Here is a 26,453-nt window from a genome sequence, read left to right as displayed (position 1 = left end):
CGTTAAATTGAATATGAGCTTTGTAATATATTTTGTCTCTTTCTAACATATACACATCTAGGTTCGCTGAAGATATCAAAATATTTATGTTTTTATATATTATAGCTGGTGTTAGCTTTGTATAGTTAGCTCGATATAACTAACTATATGATATTAGTTCTAAGTTTTCAAATTAATGTTAAATGTTTTGGATATTTTTCTATAAATATTTCTGATCGCCAAGCTTAATATATATAAACCATTAAAAACGGCTTAGAAACGAAAATCTCCATTCTGAAGATTTTATTATTTATATACTGTCATAAGTACATACATCATGCAAGGCCAGTCATTTTGTTAAAAGGAGTTAACTCCAGTTAAAGGGATTCAATCATATTTTCTTAAACGTAAGAATACTTATTGACTAAAGAACACACAATAAACATTACAAATAATATACAGATGATGCTGGATTTCGTTTGATGTAACAGTAACAGTAACAGCCTGTGAATGTCCAACTGCTGAGCTAAGGCCTCCTCTCCTTTTTGAGGAGAAGGTTTGGAGCTTATTCCACCACGCTGCTCAAATGCGGGTTGATGGAATACACATGTGGCAGAATTTCAGTGAAATTCGACATATGCAGGTTTCCTCACGATGTTTTCCTTCACCGTCAAGCACGAGATGAATTATAATAACAAATTAAGCACATGAAAATTCATTGGTGCTTGCCCGGGTTTGAACCCACGTTCATCGGTTAAGATTCACGCGTTCTTACCACTGGGCCATCGCGGCTTTTTTTTTCGTTTCGTTTGATGTGTAGGGGGCTAACTGAGACTTCGAGCGTCAGAGGAGTAAACGTAAGATTTCGAGTGTCAGATGACGTCAGCCTAAGATTTCTACTGTCAGATGACGTCAGCTTTAGATTTCTTATTTACAAATCTTTTTTTTTTTATAGAATAGGAAGGCGGACGTGCATATTGGCCACCTGATGGTAAGTGGTCACCAAATGCCCTCAGACATTGGCATTTTAAGAAATGGCAACCATCGCTTACATAGCCAATGCGCCACCAACCTTGGGAACTAAGATTTTATGTCCCTTGTGCCAGTAATTACACTGGCTCACTCCCCTTCAAACCGGAACACAACAATATCAAGTATTGCTGTTTTGCGGTAGAATATCTGATGAGTGAGTGGTACTTACCCAGACGAGCTTGCACAAAGCCCTACCACCAGTAAATATTCAAAAAGTGGCGTAACATGGCACTCACACCATTTTTTTATTATACGTATCACGATTCACACCATTGTAAAGAGGTGTGTTTCATATCATGTTCCAACCGGATTTACGCTAAATATACTTATCAGATTATCATATTGTTAGCTTCACGTTATAACGCTTTGTATTCTCAAAATGGATATGTACTGCAAAGTATGTTTATCTGTTGTACGTTTTATGAGATATAGTTGATTTTGTCAACGTAGACAAAATGAAAACTACTAATATACTAAAAATACTATATAAAAACTGAGATGGCTCAGTGGTAAGAAAGCGTGAATCTTAACAGATAATCGTGGGTTCGAGCCCGGGCAAGCACCACTGAATTTTCATGTGCTTAATACGTGATTATAATTCATCTCGTGCTTGACAGTGAATGAAAGCATCGTGAAGAAACCTGCATGTGTTTAATTAACTGAAATTCAGCCACGTGTGTATTCCACCAATCTCTAAGAGAATAAGCTCTAAAACCTTCTCCTCAAAAAGGGAGAGGAGGCCTTAGCCCAGCAGTGGGACATTCATGGGCTGTTACTGGTACTAATGTACCAAAACACTGAGTCAGAAATAATATATTTAAAATAATAATCTCAATAATTGCAAAATTTAATACATTACACTGTTCGCAGTTATGACAATAAATATTAAAATTTGTAACATAATTAATAAAAATAAACATAACATACGATGACGTCATTTTTTATTTAAATATAGTTGAAGTAGCAAATTGTTAGCTATCAGAATTTTATTAGTACTGTTCTTTAAACATGGCAGGTTTTTTTAAATTAACTTTACTCTAATAGGGTGACGTTGGGTGGAATAGCTAGTAGGTAGTATTTAAAATAGCAAAAAGTAAACCTAAAGACTGAATGTATCAATTCAACTTGCTGACCCTGTGGGAACGATGCCAGATAGAAAAGCATATTGCAGCTTGCACCGATCCAGGCTAACTAGCCTTTGGTATAAAGAATATGCTTCATCAATATTTTACTGATAAAAAATGAAAACTCCGAAATAAAATACTGCGGTTGGTTACTTTCCTTTCACGCCAAAGGTTATGGGTTCGATTCACCCAGGGCAGACATTTGTGTGCATGAACATGTCTGTTTGTACTGAGTCTGGGTGTAATTATCTATATAAGTATGTATTTACAAAAGAAAAGTAGTATATGTAGTATATCAGTTGTCTGGTTTCCATAGCACAAGCTTTGTACAAGCTTAATTTGGAATCAGACGGCCGTGTGTGAAAAATGTCCCAGGAAAAAAAATACTGCCCTTACTACTTACTGCCCTTACTTACTATATATATAATTGTTAATTATAATATAAGAATATATTAATAATTTATATTTATGCAGTATATATATATGTATAAGATCTATATTAAAAATAAATATTCAAATAATTCTCAGGCATATAATGCGTTCTATACGAAATAAAAAAGTAACATTCTAAACAATAAGATATAGAAGAAGACACTATATGTATATATATTCGGGACGTGATTAGTTAAGTAATGCTGTGTTCCCTTCTTTCTAATGTCAAATCATTGATGTAAGAAAGAGAGAAAACTGTGTTCGACTAAAACCTGCTAAACAAAATTTACAAGTAAAGCCGTTACTCATCATACTAATTTAATATATCATTAATAAAAAATATATGACATACAATAAAAGTCAATATCACTTTCTAAAGTATTTTTAGGAAGGCTATACATTAAATATTATATATACATAATCTAGCTATAAACATTTAAATTAAAATATATATATTGTATCCAATAGGTAGAAAAATAAATGCATAATCGTTTCCCTAATAATGTCGTCATCACTGACACTGACGTCATGATCACAATGAGAACACCCACGCAGCATTAACTTGGAATACATAATGTAGAGACTCGATTAAACAATGTTCATAATATTTCCTTACTTGTTTTAAAAGGTAAGTAAAGTAACGGCCTATATATGTTCCACTGCTGGACTAAGCCCTAAGTCCTCACTATGTGTTCTGGTTAGTAGCTTTCCTCGCATCAAAGCATGAGATGAATTATTAACACAAACTAAGCATATAAAAATTTTGTTGTACTTGCGCGCGTTTGAATCTTCAACCTTCGTTTAAAATTTAATGTACTAACCACTAGGCCATTTCAGCAATTTGTAACAATTACTAAATTTAATTTCGATATAAACTTATAAACAATTATGTCTTGGAATTATTTTTATAGCATGCGTCTGATTTAATTAGCAAAATATTTAGTTGAACGAAAATGTGACATTTATGCGTCCACCGTCCTCATTTAGGGCAACGTTATAAATATTTATCCGCAATCCTTGCTGATGTTATAAATGTGAAATTTACTCTGTGTATTCGTTTACTACGGTTTCATGTTTTAACTATTCAATCGATCATCATTAAATTTTGCATACACGTTGTTGGGCGTTGGTTAGAAATGGTCGTAGTTACCACCTTAACACCTTAATAACTTCCCCCTCACACATACACGGACGAAAACTCGTATACGGTGTAACAATATTGCCATTTGCCCAGCAGGTGAACATTTATTGCCTATTTATGTACTCTTAATTTATCCAAAAAAGTATCTCACAGCCATTGAATAAATTAGTGTATTTTCCATATGTGTGTGTACACACATACACAATGTATTGTAAATGACTTATCGATAAAATAACATTCTCACAATCTGTTTGTTTTGTTGAGACGATGGCTCAGGGAATGTCATTGTCTGGTGGCGCTGTGGCCGGATTATTAGCAAAGTTAATTATTCTAAGTCACACCGAAGCAGCGGCGTGTTTTGCTACTGACCATATCATACTTTATAAACAAGTTCTTGAATTTAGGAGTCAACGACTAGCAAATAGTAGAGCTATTTGACGGTATATGTCTTATTTAAGCGAATTCGGCTTGTAAATTTCCTTATCATTAAATTAAATTTTTTAATTAAAATAGCTGCTCTTCTGACTATGTACGAGTGAAATAAGAATTTTATTAATTATGTTTTAAAAAACAGAACCCTAAACGTCTCTGATTAGAGACGCAAACAAACAAACAAAAAAATAAATTTACCAAAATCCAGCCGTTGAGGAGCAGTGCAGTGATATATATATATTTTATAGAATAGGAAGGCGGACGAGCATTTGGACCACCTGATGGTAAGTGGTCACCAACGCCCTTAGACATTGGTATTGTAAGAAATGTCAACCATCGCTTATATAGCCCATGCGCCACCAACCTTGGGAACTAAGATTTTATGTCCCTTGTGCTTGTAATAACACTGGCTCACTCACCCTTCAAACCGGAACACAACAATATCAAGTACTGCTGTTTGTTTATTTGAGTATACATTGATGATGAAGTGGCTTAAGAATTTTATGTAACACTTAAACTGTTCGTCCTAATGTAAAATATTAATAGGGCAATCTAATTGTGTGAGGCTTGGATCGGAGATGACGACGTAACTCAATTTGTCACCCGAGCACTGCCCGCTGCATACAATTACGTCCAATTAGCGCCGTCTTAGCGAAGTCTTAGCAACTTATTTTCGCTAAATTGTTCGAATACTGCTACGGAGGTTTGTAAAGTTGGAAATGACGACACACCCTTTATTCATAAAAGAAATCATCTATACTAAAATATAAAGATAAAGAGCTTGATCGTTCGTCCCGTTTTCTAAAAAGGGTTTTTACATTACGTTTGTGAATGTCCAATGACTCGTCTTCTTTTTTTAAAATTAGGTTTGGATTTTGAGTGAGGCTTGGTGGACACAAATATGGAAGATTTTTATCCGACATTTGCAGGTTGCCTCACGATGTTGTCGTACACTTAAGAATACGAATGAATAAATTATAAATACAAAATAATCACACGAAAATTGGGCCATCAGTTCATCACTCATTCAATTTAATTTTCATATCTTATAATATTAAATGAGCAATTCTAGTATATACATAACTATACATACACATATATTTTGTGTATCTCGGAAACGGCTCCAACGATTTCGATGAAATTTAGTTGTTAGGTTAGATTTTGTTTTTAAAGTTTATCGATATGGGTATCTTCCTGATTAAACATAATTGCAACAATTTACAAAATATATATATATATATATCCTGGGACATTTTTCACACACGGCCATCTGATCCCAAATCAAGCTTGTACAAAGCTTGTGCTATGGGAACCAGACAACTGATATACTACATATACTACTTTTCTTTTGTAAATACATAATTATATAGAAAATTACACCCAGACTCAGGACAAACAGACATGTTCATGCACACAAATGTCTGTCCTGGGTGGGAATCGAACCCACAACCTTCGGCGTGAAAAGGCAAGTATCTACCAACCACGCCAACCGGCTCGTCGAATATGAATATGACTAATTATAAGCCGAGATGGCCTAGTGGTAAGAACGCGTGAATCTTAACCGATGATCGTGGGTTCAAACCCGGGCAAGCACCACTGAATTTTCATGTGCTTAATTTGTGTTTATAATTCATCTCGTGCTTAACGGTGAAGGAAAACATCGTGAGGAAACCTGCATGTGTCTAATTTCATTGAAATTCTGCCACGTGTGTATTCTACCAACCCGCATTGGAGCAGCGTGGTGGAATAAGCTCCAAACCTTCTCCTCAAAAGGGAGAGGAGGCCTTAGCTCAGCAGTGGGACATTAACAGGCTGTTACAATTACAAAAATTACAATAATTATTAGAGCCAAACGCAGTTGGGTCGTACAGGCACAAATTATTATTTCATAATAATTGATTTTGGAATTAGTTAAAACGACAAGGTTGTGTTATTAAGAATATCATTCGAAAGCTATATAAGTGGTCTATTCTTAGACTTTCAAGATTAATGTTTTTGAAATATATTGTATGTACTTTATTTCTATTTGGTGATAGGGCATGCAATCTTCTCTGGGTCAAACTACTATCGCTAATTAACTATACTTAGCATTCATCCCGGATCGAAGGGTGGGCCAAGAGTGAGCCAGTGTAAAAGTAAGTACAAGGTATCAAGGGAAGGCTCAAATAATCTTATCAAACTGACTCACTGACTGACCACTCTCACTTCGATCGATTTTATTGAATGAATTATGTTCAGAAATCACTAATAATGTCAATATCGCGAATTTCAATAGAAATATATACTATTTTTATAAGCACTGTCACTGTTTCATTAGTTAAGTATTTACCAATTATATAAATAACCGTGTAGCTTATTAAGTCACGCATTCACGGAATCTTATAATAGCGATAAAAACTATTTTTTAATTAAAATACTAAATGTCTGTGAGAAATATGTTAATTAACTAAAGTTTTATATACATTCAAACAATTAACTAAAATAGGAACGTGTGCAGTTCAATGATCTCGTTTTTTTTTTAAACAATAGAGTGAAAGTTATGTCGTGTATACACTGTCATTAAAAGCGGAAAGTGTTTGTTTGTTTAACATTTGCTTAATGACAAATAATGAAAAAAATAATTAGCAATTTGACAAAGTTTTAATAATTCTTATCAAAATAAAAAATCTAAAAAATGTAAAAGGCCTTTTAAATATTGCCTTTTACATTTTCCAATTCGTACCAGTAATTCAAGAAATATTATAAATTAAATAAACGCCTCAAAAATACGTGGCGTACGTTGTACGATGTATGAGCGCAGTACGGATGAATAGATTGGTTGGCTTATGTATAAACATAATAAACATAGTCCCAGGCGAAAACTATTGTTATAAAATATATAAATATAACAATAGCTTAAGCCCGCGGCTTGGCTAGAGGGCGGGAGGAAGGTTATGATTATGATAGGAATAAAAAGTAACGCATGTCCTTCCTTGGGAGTCAAGCTTGCTTCATACCAAATTTCATCAAAATCTGTTCTTTAGTGTAGTGAGAGCATAACAGACAGAACTACTTTCGAATTTATAATATTACTATAGATTAATTAAGAAATAGAGCAGGATAATTATACGCGAACGATGTCGGAACGGGTTGCTAGTATAAATCTTAATATTTTGTATGAGAAAATTTAATTAAAGTATTTGTTTGTTAGGCTCTCACGTCTTAATTACCCAACCGATGCTCATGAAATTTTGCATACACGTTGTCAGGAGTACATAAAAGGACATAAGGTACCTAATCTCCCACATGCAAAGACTAGGCTAGTATATAATAAGAACAAATAATAACAGAACTCGAAATACTACACAGTAATACACAATTAATTCGGTAGCGCATAAAATAATTTCGTAGTCTGTATTATGAGGATATTTCTATTAAACTAATTGCTTGACTATGCGCATTCACATTTTTGTATTTTCTGTCTATTTATTGCCTCAATGGCTTAGTAGCTAATATATAATGCAGAGTCCGAGGTTCTAAGTTCAAATTCTGTGCCAATAAAAAAGTTATACAGTTCCAAAATTGACACTTCCGTGCCCCGGAAAACACGTTAAGTCATTCTCCGCCTGAACTCGCTCCGATGTCGGAATGACATTCAATTGGATGATGAGAGTGCACTTGATTTGATACTTGAAATTGGACGGCGCGGTCGAAATTGAAAGACAACATTACCCTTTGAAAACGATACTTTACTATCACCAGTAATGTGTTCTTGAATACCATATTACCAAAATATTATGTACCCACTTAAAACAATATAGCATCATCAATTCTTGATTAAATAGCAAGAAAGAGAAAAAAGAGATGAGCTCCTAAAATTATTCGATTTCAATGCTTAAACAGTTAAGCTATATCTTAACTCTTTTTTATAAAATAGGTAGGCTGCAAATGGGCTTTAGGAAAATGATCACCACTACCCATAGATATTTGGCACTGTAAGAAATATTAACCATTCCTTACATTGTCTATGCGCCACCAACCTTGGGACGGAAGTGTTATGTCCCTCGTGCCTGTAGTTACACTGGCTCACTCACTCTTCACATCGGAACGCAACAATAAGTAGTAAGTATTGCTGTTTTGCGATAGAATATCTTATGAGTGGGTGGTATCTACTCAGACGGGCTTGCATACTTACCACCCTGTGGTACTCGATAAGCAATCTACAATCCACGTCCGATAATAAAAGAATTCAGTCTATCAACCATCAAGTTTTCAACGTACATATAGTTAGTTACATTAATATTGTTATTTCAATCTAATAAGTATTACTTATTGAAACAATAAAAGTAAAGTTGAAATTTATACCATTATGTAATATGAGAAATGTTATTAAATTTGAAGCAGAGATGGCCCAGCACTGAATTTTCATGTGCTTAATTTGTTATTATAATTCATCTCGTGCTTGACGGTGAAGGAAAACATCGTGAGGAAACCTGCATGTCTCTAATTTCACTGAAATTCTGCCACGTGAGTATTCCACCAACCCGCATTGGAGCAGCGTGGTGGAATAAGCTTAAAAACCTTCTACTCAAAAAGGGAGAGGCCTTAGCTCAGCAGTGGGACATTAGCATGCTGTTACTGGTTTTAAATTTGAATATTAACAGAATGTAGTCTAAAATATATGATTTATAGACGACGTTATTTGGTATTCTATTTAAAGTCTACCTTATTTAAATAAATAATACTAACTCTACACATTTTTGTCTTTTATTTTATGTTCTATCAACTAAAATCAATAATCAATATAATATACATTTGTTTAGATTTGAAATTTTAAAGTTATCCAAAATATATATACGTGTACAAACACAAGCGATGAATTGAAAGTCTCTTTAGATCACGGGTCTTATATTAGATATTGGATTTTCTACGAAAACACCAATTTATGTTTGTCAATAATATAACGGTATTAATATAATACTTAAACATATTAATTAAATAATTTATATATATTATCTATTTATAACCACCAACCCGCACTGGAGCAGCGTGGTGGTATAAGCTCCAAAACTTCTCAAAAAAAAGGGAGAGGAGGCCTTTAGCCAAGCAGTGGGACATTCATAGGCTGGTACTTTTTACTTTTTATATAAGTGTTTATCTGCAGGAATTTATAATACATTGAGAATAATTTTAATCTATCTTTTACATTATTGGCACCTAAACTTCATAAGCCGTGTGTAAATACGACTATAGATTGAATATATCTCAGACATTTATAATACGTTTGAGTATAAGCTATTACACTAATCATGACTTTTAATAAAACTGTTTATTTTTTATGAAATAATTTAACGAATGGGCAAAAGCCAACTGAGGGTAAAAGGTCACCAGCGAAATATTAACCGCCCCTAACATCGCCAATGTTCCACCAGTCTTGGGAACTAAGATTATGTATTTTCATAATAAAATAATTTTTCCGTAAGATATCCCATAGACAATTTCTTATATTACAATTTTTTTATTTATTTACAAAACAATGGTTGGAAATATTAATATACATATATTCAGCACACGTCTTTGCGTCATACGATGCATATTCAAAGTGCTGACACACTTGGACAACAGACTATTGCATAGTTGAGATGACGCGCAAAAGTCGCTTTTGTCATACAGCCATAGCGACTACAAAAGCTCTGTCGATTTTGACAGATGGTCCTCAGACATCCGCACGAGATGAAGAATAATGGGATACAAAACACAGCCGACTACCGGGCATTACGTCTAATTCATTAATTTTACACACATCACATCAATTCAAAAGAAACTCTATTGTTGAAGCAATTAAGTTCAATTTATAATTCAGAACGCATTAACTAAATTTGCGCAAGATATCACTGTGTGTGTGGAGGGGTTGTCATAGAAACTGTAACACCATGCGCGCGCATCGCACTTACACACACACCCTCAAAATTCTCCCCTTACAGCGAGCGAGATAGCTTACGTACATTCAATAACGTAACTCTTTTACTTTTACAATATGTATTAAAATAGATACTCTAATAAATTTTCCTCATATATTTTTATTAGTTATAACCGCAATTCATGTCAATGTATTAATTACAAGGAAATTAAAATATAAATGTTAAATTGATCTATTGTTTTATTTAATGAATTTCGACTTCGACTGTACGCAGTGCCGCTTACATAGACGGCAATACGTATACACGTCACTAACCTGTGTGTGGGTGTTTTATACCACAGATTCTGCGCGATGGATCCCAGTATTCTCGCAGCCATGGACAAAGAGGCACTGAAAAAGCAGATTGAAAACATGAAGTACCAGGCCTCCATGGAACGCTGGCCGCTATCGAAAAGCATTGCAGCGTGAGTAGAAACCATTCTTATTTTAAAAATCGAAGTCGCATAGTGACGTCATTATCGTGAAGTGCTAAATAATTAGGACGCTTGGCCGGGAGTGGTTGGATATGTGTGCACGCGAAATGCATGCTTTTAATATAACACGTATGGTTTACTGTCGGGTGACGCGTAAAAAGCGTTCATCTCTATTGGTATCGTTGTTTAAGGGGTCATTTTGAATGATTTGATGAAGTATTTCGTATGTTTACTATTTTATAACATTATGTTGATTTATGACGATCACATCTAACACTAAAAACGCGTTCCATTACTGCATTATTATATTTTAAATTACGCGAAACAAAAGCAGAAAATATTCTGCCTAAAATTTAATTTAATGTTTTATCTATTAAATATACGTTCGATGATTATTATTTTAAGTATGTTTTTGAGAAATTTATTAGTTATTTCTTATCATAAAGTAATTTATAAACGTATCTTTCAGAATTACACGAACCGAAGCTGGAAACGAATCATTTTTTCAACGTTCTTAGATTCTTTGTTACCGCTATAATTAGAAATGAATAGAATTTACAAGAAAATTTCTATTTTGAAATTTTCTACAATTAATAATAGTTATATAGACTAACCAACACATCAGCTAACAACTATTCGTAAAAAAAAAAACAATTAATTTCCATAGTATTTATTATCGTTTATTAATATATAATTCAATTGTGATTCTTAATAAATATTCTCTAATATTATATACATAAAACTATTAATGCATTTATGATTGTCATACTTATAAAGACAAGTAATGAATTCAATATTATTAATATTTATATTCGACTGCATATAATCTCTTTTGTATATAATGTATATTTTACAACAGGATTTCAAATAACGTAAAAATTGTGCGCAAAATATTTGTATAAAATGAAATGCATTGAGGCTATTTATTATATTGAAAGTTGTAAACGATTATGGATAAAAGTAAATAAATTTTCGGTGTTCATCCGTTGATTCTTGTAATATCTGAGCTTTTCTTAACCAATGATAATATTTAATTTTAATATCAATCATATGTGTAACGCGTCAGTATTTAATAAAGTCTTGATGCTTTTCACTTATAACAGTATTTTAATATTACTTTATGTATACAAAATAATAATAAGCTCCAAACCTTCCCCTCAAAAAAGGAGAGTAGGCCTTTAGTCCAGCAGTGGGACATTCACAGGCTGTTACGGATACAAAATATTCGTATAGTATAATCATAATCTTGGTTATGACGGTATATGGAGTTAATACTTTTTTAATCAATTTAGATATTTGATATTATTTTCATAAAACTTAGTAGCTCTTTCATTCCGTCCCATCCAAGTCCGTATTATAAGAAAGTACTAAAATAATTTACATAAAAGTCAAAATTACAACATTCAAAATATACGATGAACTAATGAGGTATAAATATAGCCTATGTATTTCCTCGGGGTTCAAGCTTTCTTTATTCTGAATTTCATCAAAATCGGTCCAGAGGTAGCCGCGAAAGCGTAAGACAGCCAGAGTTGCTTTTGATTTAAGATGTCTGTATATATGTTTCTACGCCGGGCAATGTTTGTACATAATATGACATCAAAACATTCGTTTTAATTATCCATACTGATATAAATCACATGATGGCCCAGTGGTTAGAAAATCAAGCAAAAACTGTTGAATCGTTTTAATAATTCAACTCGTCGGTGAAAAACAACGTCGTAACTATGTTTCATGAGAAACTCTGCCACTTGACTGAATACCCACTAATCCGCATTAAAGCAGCATGGTGGAATAATTTCCACACCACTTAAGAGGAGAGGACTACTAAGTACTGAAATATTTAAAGACATATTATTTTTTCTTTACTAATATATATGTTAAAGTATATGTGTTTGATCATATATCATGCAGCAATTGAGCATTTGATGGAAATGATTCTTGAACATATATTTTGATGAGTTAGGGATATAAGGACCTTTTAAGCTTCTAATTGTAAGAATACGCGAGTAAAACTGATCTATTTATTAAGATAAAAAATATTCTATTGAACTTTTATAAGGACTTATTTATAAACGATTGTTCTGTGTACGTTTTGGCACGAACTTCTAATATTTCTTATTACAAAACAGTCGTAGATTCCTTTAAATATTTATTTTAATATCTGACGACCACCTGACAGTCCGTCTACCTATATTATAAAAAATATATATAAACCTGTAAAAACATACTTAAAACTGACCATGGCACACGATCGTGAATTGTGATCGTGATCGTGAAATAGTAGTGGTGACGACTTACCGTCAGGTGGTCCACTTTACTATATATAAAATTAAAAAGTAATTGATTCCCGCATCAAAATATTGTATCACCGTAAGTCGCTTATCAACAGCTCATGAGAGAGAGAATAGCATTGCAGATCAAAGAAATATAAATGAAAAGATCCTTTGAAATAATGTTAATAGAGTTGTTATTTCTATAACGGCAACATTTCGATATTATTTATGTGTAATACTCTGTAGCTTTTACAATATAATACTATAAATATTGTAAGCCGAGATGGCCCAGTGGTAAGAACGCTGAATCTTAACCGATGATTGTTGGTTCAAACACGGGTAAGCACCACTGAATTTTCACGTGCTTAATACGTGATTATAATTCATCTCGTGCTTGACGGTAAAGGAAAACATCGTGAGGAAACCTGCATGTGTCGAATTTCATTGAAATTCTGCCACATATGTATTCCAACAACCCGAATTGGAGCAGCGTGGTGGAATAAGCTCCAAACCTTCTCCTCAAAAAGGGAGATAAGGCCTTAGCCCAACAGTGGGATATTCACAGGCTATTACTGTATTATTGAAAAAAGGCTATCGAATTTCCTTGTAGAAATAATCTCTATCAATAATATTGGTATTATATGAAACTACCTGGATGGTCTCGATGTCTAGATATAAGGTTGCAGATCCCGAATCCTGGGTTCAAGCCCCTGGTCCGGCTAACAAAAAATAATAGGTTTTTCTATCAAAAAATGATCAGTAGTAGCCTGGTGATTGAAAGTTACATTTCTAAAGCTGTATCCTGAATATGAACTTCCGGTAAAGTCAGATTTACCGTTCCGTCATATAATTACAGTGAATATTTCGTATTTGTTATAACTTATATTGGTTCATGTTTATGGTTACTGTCCAACTCCGCAGAGTAAGTGATATAGGATATATGCTATATAAATTTCCGTTTAAATGGAGCTTTTAAAGGCAGATATAATACTCAATCAATAAACAGGCTATCACGCGTAAATCACTTCTGAAATCAGACTGGTTTCTCTTCAGCTTTACTACAAAAATTCATCTTTTATTCTCTTCGTATCTGTAACCTTGAAAACGGCTCTTCGTATCTTACTTTGCCAGTTTAGAAACGTTTATATTGTCTTCTGTCTTTTTAAGAAGTATTTGTATATAATTTTGATTATACATAAATTATACAGATTTGTCACAAATAATTTAATCAATGTTTTGCTTGTAACATAATAACTTATTTAAATAGAGTATTATAAATTATTTGAACCTTTACAAAAGCCAGTCTTGATAATGTAATTTGTTTTAAGTTCGTGAAGTTATTTTTATTTACTTTTTTATAATGATATTAAAAACTATGAAATATTTACTTAATAATACGGATATATACAGACATTTTATAAAGTCTTTAAGATTAATAATTTTAAATTTCTAACGATAAATTAGTTCCAGAGATATTTTAACAAATATAAAGGTTTGCTTTACGTATCCATTGTATAACTTTATTTTTTTATAAGTTTTTTTTTTAAATCTTAACTCCTCTCAGTAGAACCTCATTACCGAAACAGTGACATCGCGACAGCACTTGACATTATTTTATTAATTAATGAAATAAAAAAAATGTTTGTGAAGCGAAATTTCACGTACTTGAACTGAAATTCAGAAAACATATTATTAAAATATTTTATGAATTTTTTTTTCAGAAAGATCGTCTGGTATAATTTCTTATGATTACTACCGAACACTAAACGGAAATCTTTCGATCTCTTTCAATTAAACCTCAAAAAATAAAATATCTGTACCATGTACGCATGCAGAATTATGTTTTATTTTAACCTTGAAACGAAGGATAACCAGGTAGTAATCAATAACAAGTACAACACACATAAAATATAGTCAACGCAAATCCGTCAACTATAATGAAAATTTTAGGAAGTATAGCAAAAAAAAACTGAACATTTATTCAAATATAACCCAAATGATGTTAGAAGTAAAACATCGGCTTTATCTTTTGCTCTACAGGCTCTTATTATAGAAATGAGCCACCTATATAATATTATCGTAATCTCATTTTCTGAGCGCTGTAACATACGAAATGCTCGATTACAATGCTCTATTACTCCTACAACATTACTCACGATGGACTACTGTAATGGAACATTTTTAAATGAAATATTAATAATAATTATGAAATCAGTCATTAAGAATATACATATTATGTACTTACTCCTCAAAAAGGGAGAGGAGGACTTAGCCCAGAAGTGGGACATTCACAGGCTGTTACTGTGATGTACTTACTTCGGGCTATTGCAGCCCCCAATCTTAGCACATTTACGCGTCATTTAGTCCCCATAACACAAAAGTGTAAATATAAATATTAATAATTATTTAATGAGCATTAGATTATAATAATTAAAATACAGGTATACCATTCTACACGTTTGTTTTGTCCCATATGACTTTATATGGGTTCATTTAATTTTACATTAAAACAATGGGTATCCATAGCTGAATATTATTCAGGCCGCAAGCAATGTATAAGTCGTAAGTTCGTTACCACTCGTAACTTATTTTACAATAACCCAGATGTTAAACAAGTAATAGTAGTCGTAGAAATAGTAGTTCTTTGGACGCTATTGGATACTATCATTATAAATATTTAGTACAAAGACAAATTTGACCCCGATTTCGATGAAACCTGTAGACCCCAAAATATTGTCAGGCCTGTCTATTCGATAATAACATTTGTGAAAACGAATAATTAAAATATATATTATTAACTACTTGGCTTCCAGTATTCCTTAAAAAACTATTAAAGCAACTTATTTAAACAACAAATGCACACAGATGATCTTTGGAACGCGTGAATGTTCACCGAAGATTGCGAGCGATTTAGACAATAACCCGAGTTTGCTGTGATTAATTCATGTTTATAATCCATCGGATGTCTTTCGGAGCATGGCGGAAGCATGAATAAACTGTTACTTATAACAATTTCTTAGTTAAGAACAATTACATGTCTCAAATGAAAACATTGTTTTGTTTTGAGAATAATCGAGGAAAATAAATCATTGTTGTATTGGCTAATTACAACGTGGATAATTATCGTATTATTGTTTTCCTGTTAGAACATTTGCTGATTAACCTCTTACACAATTACTAATTTAATAATATACGTAATATTTTTCGTTCGTTTGTTTATTTATTATAACGAAAGTCATTTTAATTTTAATTATTTACGTGAAGGAAATTAAATTCAATTTCTACTTTATTGTTTATTTTTATTTGTCTTAAAAATATATGTATATTAACTAATCAGCCGGATTTCTCTTAATCACTTCGTAACTGATTAGACGTTTCAAACATTTAAATAACTATTACTTACATACAAATATAAATTGCATACAAATTATAGGACTTTATTTATGAATTATTTTACAATTTGTGATACAATTAAAAAATATTCAGTCAAAATTTTTATTGTATGCGGTACAGACGCGGCGCTTAGCTCACCAATTCTAAAAATTCTTGAAACAATTTTGTAACCTTCATTGCCTGTTCTGTAATCCGGTGAAAATAAATTAAATTCTAGTTCTATAATATTTTTAGGTTTACATCGGTTCAGTCGTAATTGTATTCAAATCTCGTCGTCCTTTTTTTCTCAGCAAGACCCTTGTCATGGTTTACGACTTTAGGGTTAAAGAGAGCGAAGTTAAGGTCACAGATATTTCATACGCAGACGGACAAAATGCTTTTAGTTAATTTAATATTTTGCTACATACATGAGTTTATACGATGTCATCATAGTATATAACATAAATAACAGAATCCTGCAACTAAACTTTTATTAAAATATCAGACAGCTGAATTTTATAATTTTGGACACGTTTTAAGAACTTACAAGCACCAATGGTTAAATTTCCAATGATTTGCGTTTTAATTCATTTTTAAAGTTTCGAAAACCTATAAAAATATAGCCTTGTATATAAAATATATATACATAAAATATATATACAAAATATATATAATATTGTATATATATTATATATAAAATATATATACAAGGCTATATTCACACAGCGGCCCATTTTTGTAGTACACGTCTTTTTTAAGGTGATGGCGTATATCATTAAGAGCGAGTACACACACGTAGATACGGATCCAGTAAACACACAACGCAACATATGCTCTAGTACCGACAAATCCTTTAAAAATGACAGGATCGTTACTAAATAAAAATATTCTATGTGAATGTGCACTAATATGGTTTTTACATCCTTATAAATAAAAATCCAAAGTATTTAGAAATTGTTGCATACTGTTATTGAAGACCTTATGTTGTCTTTGCTTATAATATTGGTCTTAAAAGGCTATCGAGAAAAGAGTTCTGACCTAAGTTTCTGTTTTTGGACTTTTCATACATACCGAATATATTATGATATCGAACATATGATAAGAGTAATAGAGTAATTATTATATAATCGACTTAGGACCTCGAGCGTTTCTCTGTAACCATAAGACCGAATTGGAGCAATGAGGTGAAATGACCTCCAGACCTTTTCTTCAAAAAGAGGTGGTCTTAGACCAGCATCGGACATTAACAGACTGTAAATTATCTTTTTATGTAACCACAAGTCACACTCGGTATTACAGATATTCTACCGCAAAACAGCAATACTTGATTTTGTTGTGTTCCGGTTTGAAGGGTGAGTGAGCCAGTGTAATTACAGGCACAAGGGACATAAAATCTTAGTTCCCAAGGTTGGTGGCGCATTGGCTATAAGCGATGGTTGACATTTCTTACAATGCAAATGTCTAAGGGCGTTTGGTGACCACTTACCATCAGGTGGCCCATATGCTCGTCCACCTTCCTATTCTATAATAAAAAAAAAAACAATCCACGAACGAACATAGTACTTTTCCGTAGAACATGGATGATGACAATGATATTGATGATTATGTCCTCCTGACCGATTTCAGCCACGGCAAATAATCTCAAGAAAGGTTAGCTTACTGCTCAGGATATATTATACAAGCATGTGCAAAGACACTAAAACAATCCGGACTGTTGCCGAGATTCTTCGAGAGAAAAACCCAATAATATTTTTATTGGTCCAACCTGTGGTTTGAAAAAAGGACTTCGGAATCTGTAGCCTTATATCTAGCCTAGACCAACGAGGCAGTCGTAACAAAGAACACAGCTGCCGATTCATACATAACTATGTACATATTTGTGTATATATTTCGTTGTGTGTAGTTCGTTTCGCATCGTAAAATATTTCCCTCGAGATCCCCTTTATGGGGGGTGGACCAATAACTTCTAATGCTTTTAATTATTTGTTTAATGTTTTCATAGCTTAGCTATTATGAAAACTACTTGATATGAATATTGTAGTTTGTGAATATAAATAAAGTTAAAAAAAATCTAGTATTTAACTTTTTAAAGGGTTTAGAGCTGATCCAATCAAGTGCTAGTGGTCCCAAGTCGTATAGTGTAACTCTTCCATTGGACTGTTAGAGTAAGAGAATGAATAGTTCTACTGTTGCGTGCACACTTGTATTATGTCCCCCGTGCATTAAAACTACGTTGAAAATAACCAGCTGGGCCGAAATCATTGAGAACATCATTATCAGCCATTATATACATAATCTATTTTAACGTTTATTCTATAAACATATTAGCCGTTGCAATTGTTAACATAGTTTATTCGAAGCCGTTTTTTTATTATTAATATTTGTCATTAAAGGTAAAAATAAATGTCCTGTTTTTATTTAATAGCTAGGCAAAGAACTCCTGTTAAAGAAAAAAAGTTTGGAGCTTTTCCCATTAGGCCAATCTATATGTCATACTTCTATCCATCACATCATGGTTGTTTTCTCACAGTTAACTTGTTTTTATATGATTTGATTGTTAATGTTATATGGTTTTTAAAATTTCAATTTATGCCTGTATATATCGAAAAATTCTTGGTTTGATTATATAGTTGTAGAATGACATGAAAAATATTACTCAACATATTATATGATTTGCGTTAAATATAAGATGCGTTCGGTCAAAGGCTCAGTGTAATCTATCTGAGAAAATGCTTGGTAAAATCAATAAGCATACAAAGGATATATGAGGAGACGGTCACAAAGGCGTAATTTCAGGCACGAGACATACCGTCTCAGACATCAGAGCACAGCAAAGCTTCCAAGATTAAAAAATATCTATAAGTTGATGAACGATATTATCCCATGGACTATGAAAATTAAAAGTTACATCCTATGTATATCCTACGTTGGCGATGTAAGAAATAGTTAATATTTCTTACATCGTCTGTGGGTAATGGCTACTTAACATCAGATAGCCCATATGCCCATCCGCCTACATATAACAAAAAAAAAATTGAGTTGAATAGTTTGTAATTAGTAGAAATTGAAGTTTCAATTATAGTAAAATTCATGAGCTTCTTGAGACTTAAATCACAAATGTCTAATTTTGACTATCAAATGATAGTCAAAATTATCAGTATTAAAAATTTACATATATTGAGTACAAGTAAAATAATCTGCTTGTACATAACATAAAACTTGCTAGTGCAAGTTATGAATTTAAGATCATTTGTAAGATATCTAAGCGTAGCTATTCAGAGGTAAATGTCAGTATCCTGGGTATCGTAGGGCACACACGTCATCCAAGAAATATTTTGGATGACGTGTTTTTACTATTATTTGTATTTCATGCCTGTATAGTTTTATTTATTTTAATGTTCTTTTTTCAATTGATATTATTTAAAACAAGTCACATAAATGTTTCCTGTGATGACCATAACAAATTAATTTACAATATTTTAGCCAAAAGTATCCACTAATTTGAATTATATCTTCTTTGATAATATCGTTGAGATGCAATGGATTAAATTATAATATCCCCTAATTTTTTAATATCATCGTTCTTCGTACCTATTGAAACAATTTTATCAGCATCTAGTTGGTTCGTCGTTCTTCCAGAAAGTTTTTCCTACAACGCTGATGACTATATAAAAACAACTGTAATGTAAAGAAAAATAATAATATGCTTGTACAATAACGTATTATTATCGCTTAATAGTGTTTTTCTCGACGCGATCTTAGCATAGACTTGAACTCTTAACGGCATCTTATCCTTATCCAAATATACATAATGTTTATGCATAACCTTTTTGCTCCATAAAACTAATATCATAATTATCATCAGACAATTGACTGTTACTGTTTCTTTTAAGTCTTTTGGGTTCTACGATTACCAAGCCTGATTCTTACCGATTTATTTGTCTTTTGATAGCCGATTCGAAACATGCAAGTCTATCCAGCTGCTTAAAACAAGTGAAATTATGGCACATATATCACCTCTTCTTTTACCAACCGAGTTGGGATCTGGTCATACAAGATTTCAATGAACCTATAAATATAACATAAATGATGAACTAAACAGTAAGTCTAGGTGATGTCGCATTTTTAATACAGTGTTATCCAATTGAGCTGTTGGTGTAAGGCCATATATTCTTATATATACCAGTATCTTACAAAGGCTCTTCTTAAGTAGAACGCTTGGAACTTATCCCACCGCGCTGCTTCACTGAGCTTATATGCGTCTAATGGCTGAATTTTATCCGACATATGCACACTCTAAGTTTCCCACAATAAGTTTTTTTTCACCACTGTGCTCGAGATGAATTATGAATACAAACAAACATGAAAACTCAATGGTGCTTTTCTATTTTAAATTGGCTAAAATGTACGTATTATATTATATTATATAGATACTTTAGTATCTAGTGGTCGATATATATAGACTTTAGTCTAATCAGATAATACTAGATTTTTATATACTGTATTTCATCCTCACCTTTCAAATTGAACAGATTAATGCGATTTTATGGACTAGTTATTGAATTTTCAGAATCCAATTCCATTATCTAACCTAAATCAACTTTTGAAGTAAAGTCAGGATACACAACACTTGATTTGATTTCCAATTTGAAACCACATGTTCGTAAATTCAAACCTTGGGGTGTCGTAACGGTAAGTCTACGGTTGGTTGAAGAGGAAATGATATATATTAGTATTGCTTTAAGCTGATGTTCAATATTTATATTTATTATTGGTTCGTTAATATTATATTTTACGGCCTTGCTTATAAACATTATTTAGCTGCTGCTTAGTAACACCGATTTCTCTCTGTCTGACATTATTGATTTTACATTCGAAAGAAGAAGACAACATTGTTTAACTAATCACCCGCTTATAAATAAAGCTATTGAAAAATTGTATTTCTTATGAAAACAATTTTAATGGAACATTAAAATAAATATTTAGCTTTCGAACTTTCATTTGTAAGCTTCTAAATTTTGTTAAATTACTCAAATGTTCTCCTAAGGGCCTACAAAATAAAATAAACTCTTATTTTCATTTGAAAGTTATTAAAACTAACAACTAACTGTTTGATATCTAAATGTAAATATCATATTTAAATTTACTTTGTATATATATATACTTACTTTATATATAAATTTACTTATTACTTCTACATATAAATTTACTTCTATATATATAGGCTGACAAAATAGTTCAGTGGCTCTATTTATCAGCCAATTTTCGCAGTTATTAAAGCGCTTCAGTATTATCAATAAATGAAATTTGAATATATTGTTAACCACAAATTTTAAATGTTTATGGCCGAATTTTAACCACTGAACGAAAACTTGTTTTATAAAAGCCGGTAGATAAATTATTTAATAAATCGGATTCATGTATCATCTAAAACTCGTCTCGTTTCAAACAGCTCTTAAATTGAGTTACCTCTTGTTCGTGACTCCAGAAGATGTTCCTATAACGAGATTAAATAAGTAACTTATTGAGTGGAAACAATTACACTGACTTGATCTTATTGATACTTATAGATAGGCTCAATACAATATTAAAAAAAGGACTTTTAAGACATTCTTAAGAAGTGCGTGAAAAAAAATTTACAAGATGATTGTTCATATTTACAAATACAAATACACACATCTAACAATATATAAATACATAACGATACATTATATCACGCATTATAATATGTAATTAAATAGAGTAACCACGACTTGTGATGACTGTGTATGATATTACAAATATCTAATAATTATATCATAAAATTTTTTTTTAAATATTTATTTATATGGAATAAGCTAACATACATTAATTATTAATTCATAAAAATAAATAAGTCTTGTAGACAAAATTAATTGAACTATACTAGTAATAAGATAAGACATGTGAAATTATATTAGCAAAATTCTACCTTAAAATTTTTAAATATTTGTATGTTACACGTTGATCGAACTTCGCATTAAAAGGATCTGAGAATGCACACACGCAGGCTAACATATTTGTACCTATTTAAAATGCCGTAATGTTAAGGTAGAAAAGATGACAAATATTAGATCAATCGGTTTCAAATTTTGAAGCGTTTAATGATGACGTGTAGAAATCATATAACACTACAGTGAGCTGAGACGCCCAGTGGTTAGAACGCGAGAATTTTAATCGATGATCGTAGTGAAATTTTCGTGTGCTTAATTTGTGTTTATAATTCATCTCGTGCTTGATGATGTAGGAAAACATCGTGAGGAAACGTGCATGTGTCTAATTTCATTGAAATTCTGCCACATGTGTATTCCACCAACCCGCATTAGAGCAGCGTGGTGGAATAAGCTCCAAAACCTTCTCCTCAAAAAAAAAAAAAGGAAAGGAGGTCTTATCCCAGCAGTGGGACATTCACAGGCTTTTACTAATAATACTTCAGTAAATATCTAGAACAACGCGATAATTAAATGCATTATTTTATTGAATACAACATTCAATTTTTTTTGCTTTCACAAGTCAACATTGTCTATTACCATCGCCACAAACTTTTATTATCAATAGGAAAATCTAAATAGTTTAAACAAAAAAGGTTTTATATTAGGTTTTATAAAAATTTAAGAAATAGTTTGATGACGGCGCACTACGCGTATGTTATTATAGACCCGTCTGTGTTAGCAAATTATCGATGTTTGTACAGCTGGACTCTGATTAAACAAACAAATAACAGATGGCGACACAATATAGTCGCAGTATCTGGTCTTTATAAATAGTTTATTAATACTAGTCTAAGCTTACGGCTCTTTTTAATCCTAGATAATTAAGGAAAAATTATGCGACGATAATCGTTTTTGGATACTTATTAAATAACATTTTACTATTAATCTTATGAATGTAACTAAATTATAATAAATAGATTCAGCATAATTCTTTAAGCTAACGAAAGAAATAGCAATATATTTAGATCTCTCAAATTAGTTCAGGCAGAGATTATGTGTAACAGATACGGTAACTGTATCGATTTTGTATGATTTCACAGTAGTTTTGCCATCTATGATTAAAATTAAAATTGATTTACAATATTTAATTAACATGTATATCGTTTTGTATAAAACCTTTCTTTTTTATAAATATTTTACCGTATCACTATTTCATTGTTGGGTCATTGACTCTTTCCATTATCAAATATCTAATATTAAGCTAGTTTTAGATAAATAAATTTAGCAAAGATATTAGAATATGTGAATATTCACCGAAAGTATTATGTCCAAACCCGGGCAAGATATATATTTTCATGTACCTAATTTGTGTTTATGAACCGATGAAATTCTGTCAAATTTATTTCCATCAACCAGCATTGAAGCGGTATGGTTCAATTTTTCTGAAGAGGAGAGGAAGCTTTTGTCTATTAGGATATAAAGGCTGTTCTTAAACAAAAGTCAATGATAAGCAATATTAAAGTTGCAGAAATTATCAAAAGCCAAGATATTCAGCTAGATCTCGTACATTTAGAAATAAAAGCGAGTTCCTTTTCACTTTATAATAGTCTCGCGAAGAGTCATTTGTTTCCAAAAAAACATTCAATCTTCTTAAAAACTGTAGAGTATTTACGAAAGCATTTCTTGAAAATATCGTTCCATCCTTTCATAAATTATTCACTGTATAAAAATGTCTTCGAATTGATGTACGGTGTACCCATTACCGAGCCATTTGGAAAATTGCTCTTGTTAATCCAGTTTCGTTATAAAATACCAGGAGTGTATTCAAATAGACAACAAATCTAATTCCATAACCCAAGTCGGCCCAGTAGTTGTAACTTGTGAATCTTAACTGAAGCAGGTTCGTATTCGGATCATTGAATTTTCGTGTGCTTCATTTGTCAGTGAAATACTGCCATAAGTGTATCTGCAAATGTCTCATTCAAACATTTGTAAATTGTTACTTAAATAATATCGTTTTAACTAGACGCGATGCGAGAAAAATGGAACTATGGAATGGAACTATTTGATTTATTTTTAAGCAATGCATTGTAATTTAAATGTGATAATTTATCTTAATATGATTAATATTATATATATATAATTATATATATTTTTTAATTAAAACTCAAGCAAAGATCCTTTTCTTGATCCCGCAATTATGCGGGTTGCTGATTATTTCATGTGTCAGAATTTTCCCGGTGATGCCAGTTTGAACTCGGGATCTTATGATCCTCGTATTATGCCATCTGACTGTAATTATGATCTTGATTATACTATTTCATGTTATAGCTATTTTATTGCTTTGCAAAGATTATCAAACCACTTTAATATTCGAAATATAAAAGATATCATACGTCTTCTAAATTTCATTTTAAAGAAATTGCACTAATAGCATTTATGATATTGTGTGCTACTAAACAATCTTGCGTACACATAAGCTATATCGTTTCCGTCACGAAAAGGGCTCGAGAAATAAAATAGCTCTAAAGCTTCTATATCAATTTCAACGATGCAAGTGGTTGTTCATATTCACATTCTGAGATTCTCAAATTAATTTTACTTACGATATATGATACGAAAAATGTGTTACGATAAAAAAATATATATCTTTTTGTATTTTTTTAATAAAATTGGAACGCAAGTGAGCTAGTACTTTTTGGATGATAAGGGCTTACCACTATAGATAACGACACTGTAAAAAACGTTAACGGTTCTCTTAAGCCCGCACTGCCAACAATGGGAACTAAGATAATATGTGTCTTATGTAAATAATTAACCAATTCAAAGCAATATTACAAATTAAATAATAGAAATAATCTTTAAAATGGGATAAAGTGTAGCCTTAATATAGACAATAGTCCTAGTTTGACTGTCTCGTTGGTCTAGTGGCTTGATGTAAGGCCGCAGACCCGGTCCTGGGTTCAATTCCCAGGTTGGGCCAGTAAAAATTTATTAGGTTATCGGTAGCAGATCGGAATCTAAAAGTTGGAAGTGTGTCACGGTTCAGGTCACTCCCGTGCCTGAACCGTTCCGTGTTGGTCCTGCGCCTGAACTGTTTCCGGTCGTGTCGGATTGCCGTCCCATTGGATTATGAGAGTGAGGGAAGAGGTGCACTCTGCACCTGTGTTTACTTTTAGTTGCACACACTTATGCACTATAATATCTCCTGCGTAGTTGGGTAATCTCTCTTGAGATTAGCCACCGTGGCAGAAATTGGCTTGGAGGACATTAGTCCTAGCTTTTGAAAAATATAACGTAAAAAAGTACGAAAAAAAATGAAACGAAATGATAATGTTCAACGTATGCTACCAATGCAACTATAGAATAATAATAAAAAATACTAAGTATTACTACTAACTACTACTAACTGGTGGTGTACTAACTGGTGGTAGGGCTTTGTGCAAGCTCGTCTGGGTAGGTACCACCCACTCATCAGTTATTCTACCGCAAAACAGCAATACTTGATATTGTTGTGTTCCGGTTTGAAGGGTGAGTGAGCCAGTGTAATTACAGGCACAAGGGACATAAGTTCCCAAGGTTGGTGGCGCATTGGATATGTAAGCGATGGTTGACATTTCTTACAATGCCAATGTCTAAGAGCGTTGGTGACCACTTACCATCAGGTGGCCCATATGCTCGTCCGCCTTCCTATTCTATAAAAAAAAAAAAAAAAAAAAAAAAAAAAAAAAAAAAAAAAAAAAAAAAAAAAAAATTTTTTGTATTTTGTGATAAAATGCCTAAAATTTTATTTCTTATTATTTAATAATCTTAAGATCTTTGAAATGCCTTTTGCAAATTTTGAAACTTTTACTCAAAGTATCTAATTAAAATTGTCAGTTCATCAGTCTCCTCCTAGTATAGAATATTAACTTAATAAACAAACAAACATTTGTATATTTTCCTTTTAGAAACTTACTAAAATATTTATAAAAAAGTAAAATATAATGATCGAAACGAACGCCTTTAAGCTATTAAGCTATATGGACATTGAAATTGTTTCGTTAACTAAAGAAATAAAAAAAAAACACTAAGTTTCATTCTTTGACTATCAATAAATATAACATAATGCTTAAATATTCAATTGAATATAAATCAAAGTGGGAGTTTTATTAAAAAAAAAAACTTATTTCAAAGTCAAGAAAAATATTAAAGGCGGAAGTTTACATAACATTAAAAATTTAGACGATGCCATAAATATCTTCAACTGGCGAACTTTGCGTAGATCTTTGACGCCTTTATAAAACTCTTAGAACGTGATTTATTACGCAATAGAATCGATTGCTTTATTCACACGTGTAAT

General features: G+C 32.0%; 1 protein-coding gene across 3 annotated transcripts in view; it reads left to right on the top strand.

Moving 5' to 3' along the window:
* The window catches only part of LOC126770978 (guanine nucleotide-binding protein subunit gamma-e), a 39,574-nt gene that overhangs the window by 9,692 nt on the left and 3,429 nt on the right, over nucleotides 1–26,453 (top strand). For 2 of the 3 annotated variants that reach the window (XM_050490618.1, XM_050490617.1), the window contains exon 3: nucleotides 10,381–10,503. In XM_050490618.1, coding sequence (XP_050346575.1) covers nucleotides 10,391–10,503 — 113 coding nt within the window. In that variant the 5' untranslated portion in view covers nucleotides 10,381–10,390. Of the gene's footprint in view, nucleotides 1–8,198; nucleotides 8,242–10,380; nucleotides 10,504–26,453 lie in introns of those variants that run through there. The other variant, XM_050490619.1, reaches the window with a different exon arrangement.

The sequence above is a fragment of the Nymphalis io genome, chromosome 9, assembly GCF_905147045.1.
Source record: "Nymphalis io chromosome 9, ilAglIoxx1.1, whole genome shotgun sequence".
NCBI lineage: Eukaryota > Metazoa > Arthropoda > Insecta > Lepidoptera > Nymphalidae > Nymphalis > Nymphalis io.
This window is presented reverse-complemented; position numbering and strand designations above follow the sequence as displayed.